Source organism: Acanthochromis polyacanthus, chromosome 9 (assembly GCF_021347895.1).
Source record: "Acanthochromis polyacanthus isolate Apoly-LR-REF ecotype Palm Island chromosome 9, KAUST_Apoly_ChrSc, whole genome shotgun sequence".
In the NCBI taxonomy this organism is placed as follows: Eukaryota; Metazoa; Chordata; class Actinopteri; family Pomacentridae; genus Acanthochromis; species Acanthochromis polyacanthus.
In genome coordinates, this window is record NC_067121.1 from 21,043,473 (window position 1) to 21,062,218 (window position 18,746).

Consider the following 18,746-nt stretch of genomic DNA (forward strand, 5'->3'; position numbering starts at 1 on the left):
GGCAGTCAACTGAATATCTTTGAATTGTTGACAAAAGAAGGCATTTGAGGATTTCATCTTAGGCTTTGGGAAACACTAATCATGGTGTAATCAGTATCTTGATATGGCACACCTGTGAGGTGGGATGGATTATCTCAGCAAAGGAGAAGTGCTCACTATCACAGATTTAGACAGATTTGTGAACAATATTTGAGAGAAATGGTGGAAAAAGTTTTACATCTTTGAGTTCATCTCATAAAAAATAGGAGCAAAAACAAAAGTGTTGCGTTTATATTTTTGAATGTATTTATGATTATTTTCTATTAGGTATTTCAACACATAATGATATTGATGGTTTTGGTCTTTTCATAAGACTTGACATCACATCTGTTATAAATGATAAAGAGCTAATAAATTTTTTTTTTTTTTTCCATTTTAGGATGATGAGTGGGGAAACATTAAACTGAAAAATGTGAGTATTGGAGCTGTTTTAGGAAGCATATAAGCTTTTTTTCAGAGCTATACCTCCAATCTGATTAAGAAGTTATTGACTTGTGTTTTATTCTTTTTGCAGGGAATGACTCTGCTGATGATGGGCTCGGCAGACGCCCTGCCTGAGGAGCCTGCTGTCCGGCCCATGTTTGTAGAGGACATGACAGAGGAGCAGCTGGCCTCAGCGGTGAGTAAGCCTGAAAATTACCAGTGTGCCTCAAACAAATATAGTGATTATTGCTTTCTGTGCTGACGTGACCAGTTTGAATGTATTTTCTTCAGTGTGATGTTTACCAAGTAGGAGACGGATTGAAGCAGATGTACAGTGCACCATTTTGAGTGCACTGGTTGCTGAAAAGTTTCATTACTTTAGTATTTATGTGGTTCAGAGAGAAATTACAACTTAGGTTGCAGTCAGCAAGGCATTCTGCTATTGCCATGAAGTTGTAGCAGTATCTTCAAAACAGTTTTACTGAGAGGAAAGTATGTGCCATACTCAAAGTGCAGCATGACTTACAAACTGCTGTGTCACTCGATGTGCTGCTGTTTAGTCTGCAGTCTCATCTAAGTTGTGAAATGGTCAGTTTTCCTAGTTGAGACCCGCATTTTAAAAGGAACAAGAGGTGCTGATTGGATTGTCTGTTACAGTGCCAGCTGGAGCTCTTTGTGTGAAACCCACACAAATGTTTGTTTTTTTAAAAATATTTTTTGCGTGTGTGTTTATGGCTCCTTGGAGCAGGGTGGCTCACCATATACCTCGAGGATATTGAAAACTTAGGGATCTTGGAAGTAGGCCTGTTAATTCAATTCAATAGTTAATACGTTCACAAAAAATTAAAATAACCTTGGAATGCGGAAAATGTATCTGGAAAAGATGAAGACATTTGCTATGCTGCTAACACATTTATTGTGTTTGGAGTAAATGACATGATAAATATGAAAATATAAACAAAATGACATGTTGATTCTGTATTGTCATCTCTTAAAGTGATCTCTTGTGCATGATGATTCTGCTCATTGATGAATAGAAGACAGAGCCTTTATTATACTTCTTAATTTTTAAAAAAAAACTTTGATAGCTGTAGAGAAGCTCACCCTGATCTTGGTCATTTATTGGTGGTCTTTGTCATCTTCAGATGGAGCTGCCTTGTGGCCTGACAAACTTGGGCAACACCTGCTACATGAATGCCACAGTGCAGTGTCTACGCTCTGTGCCAGAGCTCAAGACTGCACTCAGGAGGTCTGTTTTCCTGCTGTTAATGGATCTCAAAATATATTTAGTAGTAGTTACATTATAAATTGACAATACGCAAAAGTGATGTAAGATGCTGAATTGCATTGTTTAAAATCATCTTTGTCTTTCGTATAAAGACTGTTTTTTTTGTTTTTGTTTGGGGGGGTGTCATTTTGTTCCTGCTGAAATCATCTGTCTCCCTCTACAGGTATTCAGGAGCTCTGCGATCTTCAGGGGCAAATGCCCCTTCACAGTACATCACAGCAGGTATGAAGCACAGTGAATTGTAATACAGCAGGCATTCAATGATGTAGTGAACTTACTAATGCAAATAAATTGAATATGCATTTATTTTTGCATCTTTAGCCCTTCGTGACTTGTACGAGACCATGGACAAGACTTCGTCCAGCCTCCCACCCATCATTTTGCTGCAGTTTCTTCACATGGCCTTTCCACAGTTTGCTGAGAAGGGGGACCAGGGACAGTACCTCCAGCAGGTAAACTCTTCTCCACAGCTGTCCACTTCTTACAGTCACTACAATCTTTGTATGTGCACCATTTATCAAAAGTCTTATGATGTCACAAAGCTCATCGTTGCACGCTGTGACATTATTTTGCCGTTTTTCTTCTCTCAGGATGCCAATGAGTGCTGGCTGCAGATGATGAGAGTGCTTCAGCAAAAGTTGGAGCCACTAGAGCCAGAGACTGCCATGGAGGTAAACCCTTAGTGTTGTTCTAAAATCAAAAGATAGCTGTGTGATTGTTACATTTAAAACAAATAACATGTTTCATTGTCCCTCTTCCGATATTTAGACTGACTCCGAGAGTGGAGCTGGAGCTGCATCTCAGAAGAAGAACTTCATCGACCAGTATTTTGGTGTAGAATTTGAAACTTCGTATCCTTGCTTTGTGTCGTCGTTGATCACATCTTACACTTTATTTCTCGGTTCAGTGCAGGTTGACTTAAGAAGTTTAGGTCTTAAAGAGCAGCAGTGTTACTCTGCCAAGGCTTTTTCTTAACTCTGCTGTTCAGCATGAAATGCACAGAGTCGGAGGAGGAAGAGCCAATCAAGGGCAAGGAAAGCCAGCTGCAGCTCAGTTGCTTCATCAACCAAGAAGTCAAATACCTTGCAACAGGACTGAGGCTGGTATGTATCAGGCAGAGGCTGGTGTGCAAACAGAGATCTACTTTAGAAGCTGTCTTTCACCTTTGGTAGCTTGGCTATTTAAAACCTTTCTTAGAAGTTTTATATTTCCCCAGGTGTAGTCTGAGGGAGGAGAATGAATGAAATGCACACATGACAACCTCACATATGGTTATTTTAGCACCAAGGTAATAAGGGTCTAATCGTGTTTCTGCCCCTCCAGAGACTGCAGGAAGAAATCACAAAAATGTCTGCATCCTTGGACAGAAATGCCCTGTATATAAAATCAGTAAGTGCTTCTTTCCCCTGTAGTCTCCTGTTATAATTTGATACAAGTGGTATTATCAGTTGTTTGCAAACTTGAGTGGGAAATGTATTTACCTTGTGGATTATTTTTATTTTCTCCCACCAGTCAAAACTTAGCCGTCTGCCTGCTTACTTGACTGTTCAGATGGTTAGATTTTTCTACAAAGAGAAGGAGTCGGTCAATGCAAAAGTTCTAAAGGTTTGTCTTCAGCCAGCAGCATTTCTGACATCTACCAGAGCTCACTAGAAATCACCATTTAACTCCTTGTTTTAAAATTTTAAAGGATGTCAAGTTCCCTCTCATGTTGGATGTTTACGAGCTGTGCACCGCAGAGCTCCAGGAGAAAATGTTGCCTGTCAGGTCAAAGTTCAAGGAGGTCGAGGACAAGAAGCTAGAGAAACAGCAGCAAAAGGTAACAAAGCTGTGGCTGGCTAAGCTGTCCTTTTTGCCTTTCTCTTCTCTTTTCAGTTATTTGGTAATAAATGGGCTCCCGTTTATACATTCAGCATAATTTACCAGTTCTGTGTGTCTGTTTATTTTCTCCTTGCGTTAGGTGTTGAAGAAGCCAGACTCAGCTAAAGAAGTGAAATACGAGCCTTTCTCATTCCAGGATGGTAGGTTGAAATGCGACACTAACACCACGAATACACTTGTTAAAGGGAGAATCTACACCAAGAAATGTAACTGATGCCACATGTCATTATCAATAACTGTTTGTAGAAGTGTAGAAAATTCCACCGCTTAAGGGGCTATGCCAGTAATTTGGCATATGTTTGTCTGTTAGCAACATCATGCAAAAACGGACTAACAGATTTGGAGGAAATTTTCAGGGAAGGTCAGAAATGACACAAGGACCAACTGATTAGATTGTGGCAGTGATGCAGCCTATGGTCGGGATCCACGGGTTTGTTAAAGGTTTCTGGATTGTTGCGAGATAGCGGCACGGCATCACTGTAACTATAACAAGTGAACACTACATCACTTCCCTGCTGACGATCACATGACTGTGATCCTACTGCAAATCAACTGCTGTGGACTTATCAGGACTTATCTGTTGAAAATGATACAAGAGACAGTTGATTAAACGGTAGGGGTGTTTCCCGCTGCATATTTAGGTCATGTGATTCGGTATCCGTTCATAACGTGCATATGTGTAACACACACCTGTCATATTCCTACAGACTTCATTTTAGTCTTAAAAAAAAAAGCCCCAAGTCTCTTCTTGTCAGGCATGTATGTATTGTGATGGTGGGATTTATGGTTTTCCATAGAGAAGCCTCCAAAAACCCCTGGGTTGAGCAAAAAAAAAAAAACCTCTCAGACCATGAGGTCCTCTGCCGCAGAGGCGTCACTAGGTTTTCAGGACGGGGGGGCTTAGCCCCCAGGACATACACAGGATGTGAGGACCGGAAAACGACAGTTAAACCTCTCAGCTTCACACAGCCTTTACAGTAACTCCAATCCAAATTTTGACCAGGTCAGACCTTCCTGTCTCTGCCTTTCAAAATAAAAGCACATCACAATTTCAAAATAAAAGCCTTCGACACACCAGAAAACACCAGTTAAACCTCTCAGCTTCACACAGCCTTTACAGTAACTCCAGTCCAAATTTTGACCAGGTGAGATCTTCCTGTCTCTGCCTTTCAAAATAAAAGCACAGCACAATTTCAAAATAAAAGCCTTCGACACACCAGAAAACACCAGTTAAACCTCTCAGCTTCACACAGCCTTTACAGTAACTCCAGTCCAAATTTTGACCAGGTGAGATCTTCCTGTTTCTGCCTTTCAAAATAAAAGCACAGCACAATTTCAAAATAAAAGCCTGCAACGGACCGGAAAACGAAGTAATGCGCCTCTCTGGATGGGGGTCGCGCGAAGGCCCGACGGGCAAATGGCCCGAGCCCCTCCCACAATTTCCGCCAGCGGGAATTGTCTAGTATTTTATTACAGTTTTCATCCGTTGGGAATAGTGGGGCAACGGATCATCATTGATCCGTGATCCGTTCTGATTGACGTCATCGGCTCGGCATACACATGACCCACGGATCGATTTCTGGAAAAAAAAAAGAAAAAAAAGTTGTGCTCCGTCCGCACGCAGCTTATGGCGAGCGGAGAAAGGAAGAGGGCAGACATGGCGAGTAGGGCTGTCCCGAATAGTGGTTTCTGGCCTCCGAATATTCGGGCCCTATTAAAAACGGGGGGGGGCGCTGCTTGTGGCGGAGACAGCCCGAATATTTGGATCCGTTCGTCTGGTCTCGGGTCCAAATTTTGCCTTCGTTTTTTCTTCAGTTAAACTGAAGAATTCCCAAACAGCGGAGGTCTTCAGCGTCTTGTCTTGTGTTTATGCAACGAAGTGAAGCCTGACGTCAGAGTCGGCAGCAACCTGGCCATTCGGGTGGTGGTAACAAACACGAACGGAGGAGCCGAGATGAGCCGAACACGACGGAATGAGCCGAAGTGGGCCGAAGGCAAAGGGAAGAGACAAGCGCCGAATATTTTCGACATGTGTGTATATGTCATAGACATGCTGATCCGAAAAATGATCCCATCTGTGACTCTTGATCTGAGGTCCGATCCGTGAGTTTAGTGATCCGTTGCACCACTACTGTAGTTGGGAATGATACAACTGAGCAGCCTTGGCAGAGTACTGCTTTTCTTGTTTACATTGTAAAAATTCACATTTGCACATCTGTTTTTGTGCGGAAGTCGGTTCTGCAGTCTAAATCATCAGCATCACATTTCGTGTTGGTTCTCCATAGGCAGAGCAAACTTTAGATTTTAATGTTTTTCACCAATGTTTATCATCTAGCTCTTTATTTCAAAAGGCAGGCAGTGTTTTTCTCTGACTGTACTTATACTATTGGTCATTGGACCTATATTTACCAAAGATCACAAGAAGAAAAGCAATCATAGATTGCAGTTATCTGCCAACGCTCCTCAGTCGTATCATTTCCAATGGCTGAAAACTTTGAAAAAACTCGTGGCAGAAAACACGGCAATATAGAATGTGCCCATTTAATATAGATGCACCCACAAACAAAATGAGCTTGCGCTGAACACAGGCGTGTTATGCATGTGTACGTTATGTACGGATACCGAATCTTCACATAACTCTGCCATTCCTTGGTGGAGTAATTAAACGTTGCTGTGGATATCAAGCAGAGTCAGAATTTAAGGAAGTGAAACTGTTTTGCAGACTTTGGTTCAAACAACAGCGGTTACTACGACCTTCAGGCTGTGCTGACACACCAAGGCCGCTCCAGCTCTTCAGGTCACTACGTGGGATGGGTCAAAAGGAAAGAAGGTAAACAGTTGTTTCCCAGTGAAGCAGCACATGGACTGGATCCTTTAGAGGTTTTTAAGTCTAGCTCTGCAGTTTCATTAAATGTTTTATACACATTGTATGTTTTTTAAAGCCTTTGATAAGGTGCTCATGTCATAAAAGCAAAATATTTCTCTTTAGTCATTTAATCAACTTGTACAAAAATTGCCTAGCCAAGCGGCTGTCGTTGACATTCTGGCTTGTGTCTTCTCAGATGTATTACGAAACACTGTAAGACTTGCCCTTGTTCACCTGTTGGCCCTCTGGGAAATTTAGGTTCAATCTCAGGTCTTTAAAGTGCTTGGCTCACATCATCTCCTGGAATTGTTCTCCAATGTATTGACAGATGAGGTTCTTTCTGCCAAATCTTCATTAATGCTCTTTGGGGGGAAATGGTTAAGAACATGTTGTCCCTGTGGTGAACTGTGTGCAGTTAAATAAAGACTTGAGATTCAACCACGGTTTGCTCGGTAAGCTTTGAGTATTGTTCTCGCTGACACTGATTTCAGACTTTGACATCTATACCCTTAAAATGCTATGCTTCACTTTTTCTCCGTGCAGGTTTCCTCATCACCCTGCCACAATGTGTAAGAACTGAACATCAACACTCTGTAATAAGTTATTGACTGATCGCTTTTCATAGGTGGTGAAAATAAACTGTTATACCAACACGTGAGAATGTCCAGTTTTCTTTATTTAGGAAAACATTGGATTTTCTACAGTGAAAAAATTGCCAGCCTATGCTACATACAAAAAATGTAATCTCCAATTTTTTTGGTATGAAAGAGGATGCTGCAACAATGTTACGGAGGTACAGATTATTTAAAGTAAATTTAAGCCTCAGTGAGGCTGTCTGCAATCTGAGAGAACCCTGCAGCGTTCAGAGCTGTGACCAGGTTCTCCACCGTAGCTTGAGTGCCCTCTCTGTCCTGCCAGGACACCAGCAGCAGTTTGGCCTGCATGTCAACATCTTCGCTGTCTGACCAAGTAAGTGGTCTTCCTGAATTAGAGCAGTAAAATCTCTTGTGATTGTAAAACTTGTTTGTTTTTCCTCAGGAAATGTAATTTATGTTGTCCGTCCACTAATCATATTATTTGACAAATTATTTTAGTGATTTAGATTAAATAAATCTAATTGGGATTATTGAGATAATAAATAATACATTTAGTATTATCCTTATAAGGAAAATAGGTTACACCCCTGAGCCTGTTGATTTTCCTCGGAAACAATCTGGCAGTCGCTCCAGCCAGGAGTTCTAATTTTCTGTTACTGCTGCTTTGCCCAGTAAGTCTCTTTGAAAGTCAAGGCGTAAATTGCTCTACAATTGCCTGCTATTTTAAAATAAGTGCTATTATTCCAGCTTAGAGCATGACTATGCCAAAGCTGTTCTGCAACCGTGTTTACACCGCAGGATTAGGGTTGACTCTCAGTCCAGCTCCATCCACTCAGCTGCTAATCCTCTGGACAGCTCATTCTACTACATGGGTGGACTGGGCTGACTTACATGCTGGCTAGGTCTTTATTGCTGAAGTGCATTGAAAAGCATATAAACGTGTGTAATATTTAAAAAAACAAATGAAATGAAGCACCTAATGTATTTGTGTGACATGTGAACAGACAATATAGAGGCAACGAGGGACAGATGAGGGAACTTCAGGACCAGCTTGAGGCCGAACAGTATTTTTCTGTAAGTATGAATCGGAGAGTCTCAGGATGTCTTGTCCTCGTTGTCCAGTATGAAGACTACCAGCTAAACGATGTGCCTTTTCTCCCTCAGACGCTTTACAAAACTCAGGTTAAGGAACTAAAAGAGGAGATTGAGGAAAGAAACCGGCAGGTACAAGAGACTCATAAAAAGGTGCAGGATTTGAGCAGTGAAAGGTAAGAAATGAAATTCTCTTCTTGAATGTTTGCTCAAAGATTTACTTAACCAAGTGATGATGATTATTGGCCTGCCTGATTTTTTTTTTTTTTTTTTTTTTGAGGGGGGGGATTTTTTCAAACTAACTTTATAAGTAGCTATAACAAACTTTGTCCTTTCTCTGGCCACAGGGACTCCCTGTCTGCCCAGTTGGATCTGACCGTGACCAAGGCCGAGTCAGAACAACTTGCTCGGGCTCTTCAGGAGGAGCAGTACTTTGAGCTCAGCCAGGAGAACAAGAAAGCAGTGACTCGACATAAGCAGGAGATTGGTGAAAAAGAGTCCACTATTACGCGGGTGAGCGGAATCTAAAATGTTCCTCCATCTGGCAGTTTGCTGCCCTCCTCCACAATGACTTTATCATGTTGTCTGAGTAAATGAAAGTATGACTTGAGTGGGAAAAATACTAATTTTCTAATTTCGACACAGCTTGAGGAATCCAATAAAACTCTGACCAAAGATGTGGAGAACCTCAGCAAAGAGAAGACTGAGCTAAATGAGAAGCTCCGGACTCAGGAGGAAGGTACTGTCCTTTTGTTGACCTTTATGTCTCCCTGCTATGTTGTAATTATGTCGTTGTACAAGCCGAGTCCCTTTTCCCTTTCAGAGTATGCGGCTCAGAAGGAAGAGATTACAAACACAATCAAGGCGAACTATGAGAAGGTTCTCAACACAGAGCGCACACTGAAGACACAGGTAAAGATCCACCTTCTTTGTGAGATTTACCAACACTTCTAATGCACCTGCTGAATGCGCTGGGAACGGTGGCTGATGCTTTCCAACTATTCTATCGACATCGATCTGTCAGGCGGTGAACAAGCTGGCAGAAATCATGAATCGCAAAGACATGAAGCTGGACCAGAAGAAGAAGGGCAGCACGGCTGATCTGCGGAAGAAGGAGAAGGAGAACCGCAAGCTTCAGCTGGAGCTTAATCAGGAGAAGGAGAAGTTTAACCACATGGCCATCGAATACCAGAAGGAGCTGAGCGAGATGCAGGCGGTGGGTTGCTAAGACAGCGTTCTACAGCCTAGTATGATCATGTAGAATATTCCTTGGTTGTAACCCCCATCTTTTCACCTTCCTACCACCAGCAACTGTCTGAGGAATGCACATATCGCAATGAGCTCCAGATGCAGCTGGACAGCAAGGAAAGTGACATTGAACAGCTCCGGGAGAAACTCAATGACTTGCAGCAGCGAATGGATAACTCCAGCGTCACCAGCTTGCAGACAGATGAGACGGACAGTAATATCGCAGGTATGAGCACAGCTGTGTGTGACTGGACACTGATCCTGATACTTTCACTATTCAGTCCACAGTATATTCCTCTTCGTGTTTCCTTGTAGCAGCATAGCGTCTAATTCAAATATGTTGAGTGCTTAAGATTTCTATTGTTGCTGATCTTGAGTTACTGTGTCCCGGGTATGAGATCATTTGTGTGGACACCGTTCCTCAATAACTCCTCTCTGTATATGATGTTTTACAAAAAATTGGACTTAGCATTTTTACAGGCAAGAGCTTTTTGAGCATTTTGTCGCTGCTGAAATCAGTCTGTTTCCCAGGTTTGTTCCATTTTATTTGGTGTTTTATATATGCCTGTAGGGATTTAAAAGCAGTTTAGAGTCCAATTTTATTTAGTTATTTTTTATAATTGGAACATAATGGTCGATTGTATTGAACAGACAGCTCCTCATGTATGTGAGGCTAGTAGATACACTACCAATGAAAAGTTTGGACACATCTTCTCATTCAATACTTTTGATTTATTTGTATTATTTTCTACATTGAGGATTAATACTGAAGATTTACACTTTTTTGTTTACAGCATAATTCCATATGTATTCTTTTACAGTTTTGATGTCTTCAGGATTAATCTGCAATGTATAAAATGATTAAATACAAGCCAGTGAATGAGGAGGGGTGTCCAAACTTTTGACTGCTAGTGTAGGTGTATATAAGGTAGTACAGTAAAAATGGCTTTAAACCAAGCTGCTATGTAGATTTGGTGCATCGTCTTTTTCTGTAAACAGGACTATAAATACATGTTGTTCTAGGTCTGCTTTTAAATGTGTTGGTGTCTGTAGTTAAATCATTGTCTTCTTATTTCCCTCATATCCAGTTGGTTCTCCTTGCTCTTCTTATCTTTGTAACTTCCATTCCTTTTCCTCTGTGAGTAACTGAGCGGACGAGCCCATTTTACCCGGCCTGTGCTGCAGCTGCAGTTTGTCTTTTTTGCCCCTTATTTATGTATTCTCTTGCCAGAGGTGCTAGAACCATCTCTGTGTTGAGAATTCAGCAACACTTTTGAAAGAAGTCTGATAGAGTGGGGGAGTAAATGGCCTTTGAAAATTGTCAAATCATTCTGAAAAACAAACAACTAACATTAATGCCATGCTGAATGACAATGCCGGCAGTGAATGTGGTTTAATGTGACGAGGCCAGCCCCAACAGTAAAGCAACCAAATTAGGGCAGGTTTTACTGACACACCCACGTGTGAGGTTTACCGCATCACTCTCAGCACCTTTCAAATGTGTCCTGAAACCGAGACGTCTGCTTTTAATTCACGGTACTGCGTCCTTCAAACACGTAACACTCTTGTTGTGTCTCTGTTGGCATGTTCACTACAAGTTTGGACACGAAGACGTCCCTCACAATGGCACATTTGGTTGACGAGCCCATTTAGTTCACTGATCCTGTGAAGCTTGTGTTGTGTTTTAGCTGCATGCTCTTGCATTTATGATTTTAGCACCAAATGATATGAAATATCGCTTAAAATGCACATGTTTGTTTCTGTGAAAGGAGTGAGTGATCAAACTAATTGAATTCCTGCTGCAAAGCTGTTCTTATAATGGCATTTTGACGAAGTTTACATAAAATCTTACACACTCTCTTAACATGCTATTAGAGGGAGTTACACATGCCTAATATTCTCCTCCTGCATGGGAGTGTGACACGGCAGCATGGGATATCTACAGTCAATTCTTGTCACCTACTCCAGTGCAGTTGCCTTAACATTGGTCAAACTCACTGAAGAATTCATCTGGTGTTTTGAAATGGTTTACAATCTTTGACCTTTTTCCCCCCCAGTTAAATTTGGATTTAATTGCTGCATGGCCTTTTCCCAGGGTCTCTAATTAGTCTGACACATGTTAAATAATTCTGTGTGCGTGTGCTGCTTTCAGAGTCCCGATTGGAGGGTTGGCTGTCCATTCCTAATCGTGCTAATATCAAGCGATATGGATGGAAGAAGCAGGTACGCCGCATGTTTCCAGTGCTCACCTGCGTTTTGTTGAACTTTGTTATGCTGCCACAACAAATGCTTCCAAGCCCTTGGGAGCAAAGCCAGACTTCTTATTGTGGTTTTTTCCAATGTCACAGTATGTGGTGGTGAGCAGTAAGAAGATTCTGTTCTACAATGATGAAATGGACAAGGAACAGTCGAACCCCTCAATGGTACTAGATATTGAGTAAGTATTTATTTTTTTTCGTTTCTGTCATCTTCTTTTTGCGTCTGCCACAATTTTGCTGAAAAATGTGGACTACAAGAAAAACAAGTCATTTAGAGAGGTACAGTTTCAGTGGTTGGTGTTTGCAAGTTAGTCAGGCTGATGTGTCATTTCTGATTTCGCATGTTTTGTGCAGCAAACTGTTTCATGTGAGACCAGTCACACAAGGAGACGTGTACCGAGCTGAGACAGAAGAGATCCCCAGGATATTCCAGGTTGGAGGCTCTTCTCTTTCCTGTTTTATCCTCAACTTTCATGTTTCCATTCAGCCTGCGCTAGATTCCGCTCAATCTCAGAAATGCTTTTTGCAGAATTTCTGACCAGGCCCTCCTCTTTCTTTGCCTGTTCAGATTTTATATGCCAACGAGGGCGAGTGCAGGAAGGAGGCGGAGATGGAGACGGTCCCTCAGGGCGACAAGACCAACTGTCTCCCACACAAAGGCCACGAGTTCATCCCCACGCTATATCACTTCCCTACCAACTGTGAGGCCTGCGCCAAGCCTTTGTGGCACGTCTTCAAGCCACCTCCGGCCCTGGAGTGTCGCCGGTGCCATGTGAAGTGCCACAAAGACCACCTTGACAAAAAGGAGGATGTTATTGCTCCTTGCAAAGGTAAAATCATGTCCTTTATGTTTTTTACCATGATGATGACTATATATAAGTTTATCCTACGAGTGTGGACCATGAAGGGCACCCATTATCTGAAAATCTAGTTGATGTTGAGGCCCTAATCTGACGTTCCTGTCCTTTTTTTCTTCATTGTGTTGAAGTATTTTACTTTGAAAGATCATGCTCGGTTATCCAACTGTCCCCCCTTCCCTCTCCAGGTTCAAAATCAAACGTCAAAAAATGAAAAACAAGAGTTGTGTGAGCCGAATTTTCTCTTCACGTGCCCCAAAAAAAAAAAATTGGAAGGGCAGCGCTCAGTCGTGTATTGTTGTAAGATGTTGGATTAGCTGTTTTCTGCAAATGCATCCCCAAGATTATGATTGGCCAGTGCATTTACTTCGCCTGAGAATGTGTCTAAATTGGGATATTCACATTGAATCTTGGGGAGGTTATTATTGCAGCTAACTTGCAGGTCTCCTGGGGATTTCTAGCAAACAAACAATAGTTATGCTTAAATTCAGTGTCACAACAGCACACTGTGCATATCCTTTTGGTCTATATGTTGAATGCAGCCTAATAAAGTATGTCCAAGCTGTTGTTTTAAATTCTGTATTCTTTACATTCATGTTTACTAGCTAGTGTTCTTGTTTCTAGATTTTGTTGGCAAATTGCAGCATATCTTTGTGATGGCTACCACTTGTTGATCAGTGGAATAGTGTGAAACCACTGGCATGGACATGTATTGTGCCTCTGAAAATGTGTAAACAAAAGGGGAAGCTTACTGATAAAATTAGCTCCGTTGTGCTACGTAAGGTCAGAAAGAAACCTTTACACTGCCATAACTAAAATGAAGTTGCATTTTTTTATCCATATCTCATTTATCTGCTACTTAAGGTTTTTAGTTGTGCTTTAAGTTTATTCTGTTTACTTCATTTTTAAGATGTCTGTATTTTTAGTGAATTTGTCATTAAGTCACCCACATCCTTTGCTAACCAATTTGCTAAATTTAAAACTCAAAATATAGAAATCTATAATTTAATGTGAATATTTTGTGCTTATTGCCCTGTTTTATAATTATAAACTCAATCTCATTTGGTTCAGTAAGACAGGTAACCTACATATGTCATCTTGGGATCTGATCACTTTTCAGTACAGTGGGTACAGAAAGTATTCAGACCCCTTGAAATTTTTCACTCTCTGTGTCATTGCAGCCATTTGCCAAAAATCAAAAAAGTTCATTTTATTTCTCATTCATGTACACTCAGCACCCCATCTTGACAGAAAAAAACAGAAATGTAGAAATTTTTGCAAATTTATTAAAAAAGAAAAACTGAAATATCACATGGTCATAAGTATTCAGACCCTGTGCTCAGTATTGAGTAGAAGCACCCTTTTCAGCTAGTACAGCCATGAGTCTTCTTGGGAATGACGCAACAAGTTATTCACACCTGGATTTGGGGATCCTCTGCCATTCTTCTCTGCTGATCCTCTCCAGTTCTGTCAGGTTGGATGGTGAACGTTGGTGGACAGACATTTTGAGGTCTCTCCAGAGATGCTCAATTGGGTTTAGGTCAGGGCTCTGGCTGGGCCAGTCAAGAATGGTCACAGAGTTGCTCTGAAGCCACTCCTTTCTTATTTTAGCTGTGTGCTTAGGGTCATTGTCCTGTTGAAAGGTGAACCTTCGGCCCAGTCTGAGGTCCTGAGCACTCTGGAAGAGGTTTTCCTCCAGGATATCTCTGTACTTGGCCACATTCATCCTTCCTTCAATTGCAACCAGTCGTCCTGTCCTACAGCTGAAAAACACCCCCACAACATGATGCTCCCACCACCATGTTTCACTGTAGGGATTGTATTGGGCAGGTGATGAGCAGTGCCTGGTTTTCTCCACACATACCGCTTAGAATTAACACCAAAAAGTTCAATCTTGGTCTCATCAGACCAGAGAATCTTATTTCTCATAGTCTGGGAGTCCTTCATGTGTTTTTTGGCAAACTCTATGCGGGCTTTCATGTGTCTTGCACTGAGGAGAGGCTTCCGTCGGGCCACTCTGCCATAAAGCCCCGACTGGTGGAGGGATGCAGTGATAGTTGACTTTGTGGAACTTTCTCCTATCTCCCGACTGCATCTCTGGAGCTCAGCCACAGTGATCTTTGGGTTCTTCTTTACCTCTCTCACCAAGGCTCTTCTCCCACCATTGCTCAGTTTGGCTGGACGGCCAGGTCTAGGAAGAGTTGTGGTCGTCCCAAACTTCTTCCATTTGAGGATTATGGAGGCCACTGTGCTCTTAGGAACCTTGAGTGCCGCAGAAATTCTTTTGTAACCTTGGCCAGATCTGTGCCTTGCCACAATTCTGTCTCTGAGCTCCTTGGGCAGTTCCTCTGACATGCACTGTGAGCTGTAAGGTCTTATATAGACAGGTGTGTGCCTTTCCTAATCAAGTCCAATCAGTTTAATTAAACACAGCTGGACTCCAATAAAGAAGCAGAACCATCTCAAGGAGGATCAGAAGAAATGGACAGCATGTGAGTTAACCCCTTAAGCTTCAGTGTACCGCCGGCGGTACACCTACTAATTTGCATAGGAATTTCAAGAATGTCCGAAGGCTGCAAACCCGATTATACAAACACTATACGCCGATGGAAAGCTTAGATTCTCATGAATCCGCCGGTATAAACCACTTTCAGATGTGATTACCACAGCGGGTGAGAAAAACACATTTGTCCGACAAAAACGAATATTCATCCATCCGTTCTCTATACACGGCTTCAACGCACACAGCGCAACTCACATTTCCGGGTTCATTATTACACACAAAAAAAAAAGATTCCACAAAAAACGGCCATAATCCAACCTTTTACATCCAGACAACACAAGCCAGTAAACTATTTTATCCAAAACATGTCCTGAAGTCGGTATAAAATCCCCGAATCGGTCATTTTCAAGGAAATGCACCTCGCGATGCCCGTCCAATATTCCCTGTATTTTTTGTCTTTTTTTTTATTTAAAAATAGAATATTAGCGATTTTTTTGTATTGAAAACGGCTGGAATTGACTGAAGCTTAAAGGATTAAATATGAATGTTGCTGCAAAGGGTCTGAATACTTCTGACCATGTGATATTTCAGTTTTTCTTTTTAAATAAATTTGCAAAAATTTCTACATTTGTTTTTTTTTTTCTGTCAAGACGGGGTGTTGAGTGTACATGAATGAGAAATAAAATGAACTTTTTTGATTTTGGCAAATGGCTGCAATGACACAGAGAGAAAAATTTCAAGGGGTCTGAATACTTTTCGTACCCACTGTATGCTTGGAAACATTATTACTCAAAGAAAGTTTATCAGGTGAATTAATAATGAAGCTAATCTTAAGTTGCTCTGTGGCTGTAAAGGTGGCAGCTGCTGGCTAGTTGAGGTCTTACCTGTCAGACTTAATTGTTAATCTGCAACACTGTCTGCCTGGTTCTTACAGTAAACTACGACGTGACCTCTGCCCGGGACATGCTCCTGCTGGCCCTGACCCAAGATGAGCAGAAGAAATGGATTGGCCACCTTGGAAAGAAGATTCCTAAGACACCACCATCAACATTTTCAAGAGCCTCACCTCGTTCTATGTCCACTCGCTCTGGACCCAACCAGTCCTTCCGCAAGAACCCTAAAAGCAATACAGGAAAGCTGAGGTAACTACTGTAGACAATTAAGCTTTCAAACCATTTCTCTGAACCTTTTCATTCTAATTGCACGTAAATAATTTTCCACACGCTACTGTTGAAATAACAATAGATAAGTGCATAGCATACGGTACAGCACAGTGTTTTTTCAGGCAATAAGTGAAGGTGCGTTGCAGTAAGAAGTCTTTTTTTAATCCCATCTTGTGGGCTGAGATGTGGTCAAGTCAGTCACATGACCTGCTGTTTGTCTCCTGTGTTGTAGCAGAGCGCAGTCCAGCCTCCAAGCAGCAGACACAACATCCAGCACTTGTTGACAGGAACTTCTTCACAAAATGTTGATGTGTTTTTGTTTTTTTTAGACTTTTCTCTACGACTTTAAACCTGTCTATTTATTAATTGTGTTACTGGGTGTTTCTAACACGAGAGACACATCCTGGTTCGTTGGTTGACTCCTGGGCTCTATCCAGTTGACACTTGGGATTTTTCTAATTGGCACTAATGTGTTTTTGGGTTCAGTAACTAACTTCATCGACTCACTTTGCAACTCTCATTAGAGTGGTCCACATTAAGGATCTGGACATTACCTATCAAAGCAAAGCTGTTTATGGTGTTGAAGTGTCTGTAAGCCAGCTTTTCTGTTGTATGTGTCGGGCTGGGTTACTAACCAAAGTAAAGATGTTGTCTTTCTTTTACTGGACACCTATCTCTGTTCTTTCTTTCAGCTAACCATCTGAAGCGTTGGGATTTTTTTTCTGGACTCTAAACTTTCCCTCCTTCCTCATCCTCAAAAATGGAAAACCTGTATTACATAGAAATTTCATTAAAAACACAAAAATATATATTGATAATTAACCAGCGCTGGAAAAATGCAACACACGTCAGATAAAAGGCATCGTGGACACTGAAAAGCCTGTTATCCATCTGCATTTCCACATTCAAGAGAAACTCATCAGCCAACTCGACAAACTCGCAGCTCTCCATTTCTACCAGAAGATGGCACACTCGTCTTGAAATAAAGATGGACAACAGAGAGATGGAGGGACTCATGTCATGTAGACGTTCTGTGCTTCATATCATATGACAGTTGTAATGGAAACTGGAAGGTAAAAGGGGGTTTTGCTGGGACTCCTGCAAGTATGTGTTCAGTTTAAGGTACTGTCATACAGGGATTGCAGATCTGCAGTGAAAGGTTGACTCAGGGGCGGAAAATGAGGATCTATTTAGTAATTTCTTTGCCCACCTGACAGATACGTGAGCTAAATGCAAGCATACTTTGTTTCCAGCTTAAAAAAAATGACTGATGCCTTCGTCTAATGTCTCTGGCCTTTTTGCCTTTTACTCTTATCACTCTGCAAGTCAGTTATCAGGTTTGGGGCAGCGTATTGGGACATGAGTATTAGATGTTTTGAGTATTGAGTGAGGAGCATGCAAGATCATCATTTAAATCTATGCATTATTTTTATTATAATTATTTTTATTGCTCCAAGCCATAAGGAAAGTTCCATTGTAATGGCATATAGGAGTCCTAAAACTTAATGGATTTTTTTTCTGTTTATTTGGTACATTGTCTCTGTAATATTTTTTCTTGTATTGTTTTTTTTTTCTTTTTTGTAATGTATTGCCTTACATTGATTCCTAGATAAATGGTTCAAAAGGAAAACATTAAGTTAACAAATGTAAAACTGCACTGTTTGACTTGACTGTAAATTATTTGTAGAAGACTAAACAGGTGTAGCATTTGGCCCACCTAGTGCCTTAACGTTTGGATATTGATTTTACTGCCATATCTGTTTTTTTTCTCCCAAAACAAGACAAATCTTAACTCTTCCATCATTTATTTTTTAAGAATTTGCCACACATTTGTGGTTTTATCAGAACTTACTTTCTCTGGTTTGAGTATATAAAATATATATATTAGATTACCTCTTTACGGACACATTGCAATAGAGTTTGTGTCAATACAAAGGCCCCAGACTTTAGATCATATCATGTGACAAATTTCAGGAGGATGTACCTAAAGCGAGCCTACCTGTGTCAATGATTGTGCTTGTTAACAAATGCAAGTTGTTTCTCTAACATGGTAATGTCCCATTAATGCAAACCCCCCCAGTGTAAATAATGAGAGAGACATAAGGATTATGGAATACCTCCGCAGTCTTTTTATTTGTAACTTTTTTGTTCAGTTAAAAAAAAAAAGCACTGGAACTATGATCTACTCTTGTCTTGGATAATTTGCATGGTTAAATTGCATTGGAGTCCGCACTGATGGATATGTCAATAAACATATCTTTATCATTCATCGTATTCTAGTTTTCACTGACCATACCCATCATGCATTTCACATTTTTATCATCAGCCTGTACACGAGGCACTTTCCAATACAGGCTAAGTGTCTGGAAAATACCTGGAATGGGGATTTAATTGTGAATTTGGCCATTTATAATGAAGAAACACAATTTAATCTGGTTTATTGAGGGCCTGAGAGTGGGTTTTTTTGTATTTTTCTGCAACATCTAGGATTAAGACCGTTAATATTTCCGTTTTGTGGTTGCATGTTTAGTA

General features: G+C 41.0%; 1 protein-coding gene across 11 annotated transcripts in view; it reads left to right on the top strand.

The window, feature by feature from the left end:
• Positions 1-18,481, top strand: part of rock1 (Rho-associated, coiled-coil containing protein kinase 1) — a 56,520-nt gene extending 38,039 nt beyond the window's left edge. Inside the window, exons 21-33 of one of the 11 annotated variants that reach the window (XM_051952853.1) lie at positions 8,098-8,167; positions 8,258-8,361; positions 8,533-8,698; positions 8,831-8,924; positions 9,009-9,097; positions 9,210-9,401; positions 9,494-9,659; positions 11,586-11,656; positions 11,782-11,870; positions 12,046-12,124; positions 12,260-12,521; positions 15,986-16,193; positions 16,907-18,481. In XM_051952853.1, coding sequence (XP_051808813.1) covers positions 8,098-8,167; positions 8,258-8,361; positions 8,533-8,698; positions 8,831-8,924; positions 9,009-9,097; positions 9,210-9,401; positions 9,494-9,659; positions 11,586-11,656; positions 11,782-11,870; positions 12,046-12,124; positions 12,260-12,521; positions 15,986-16,193; positions 16,907-16,910 — 1,594 coding nt within the window. In that variant the 3' untranslated portion in view covers positions 16,911-18,481. Of the gene's footprint in view, positions 1-8,097; positions 8,168-8,257; positions 8,362-8,532; positions 8,699-8,830; positions 8,925-9,008; positions 9,098-9,209; positions 9,402-9,493; positions 9,660-10,521; positions 11,566-11,585; positions 11,657-11,781; positions 11,871-12,045; positions 12,125-12,259; positions 12,522-15,985; positions 16,194-16,906 lie in introns of those variants that run through there. The other 10 variants (XM_051952852.1, XM_051952844.1, XM_051952849.1 and 7 more) reach the window with 10 other exon arrangements.
• The last annotated feature ends 265 nt before the right edge of the window (positions 18,482-18,746 follow it).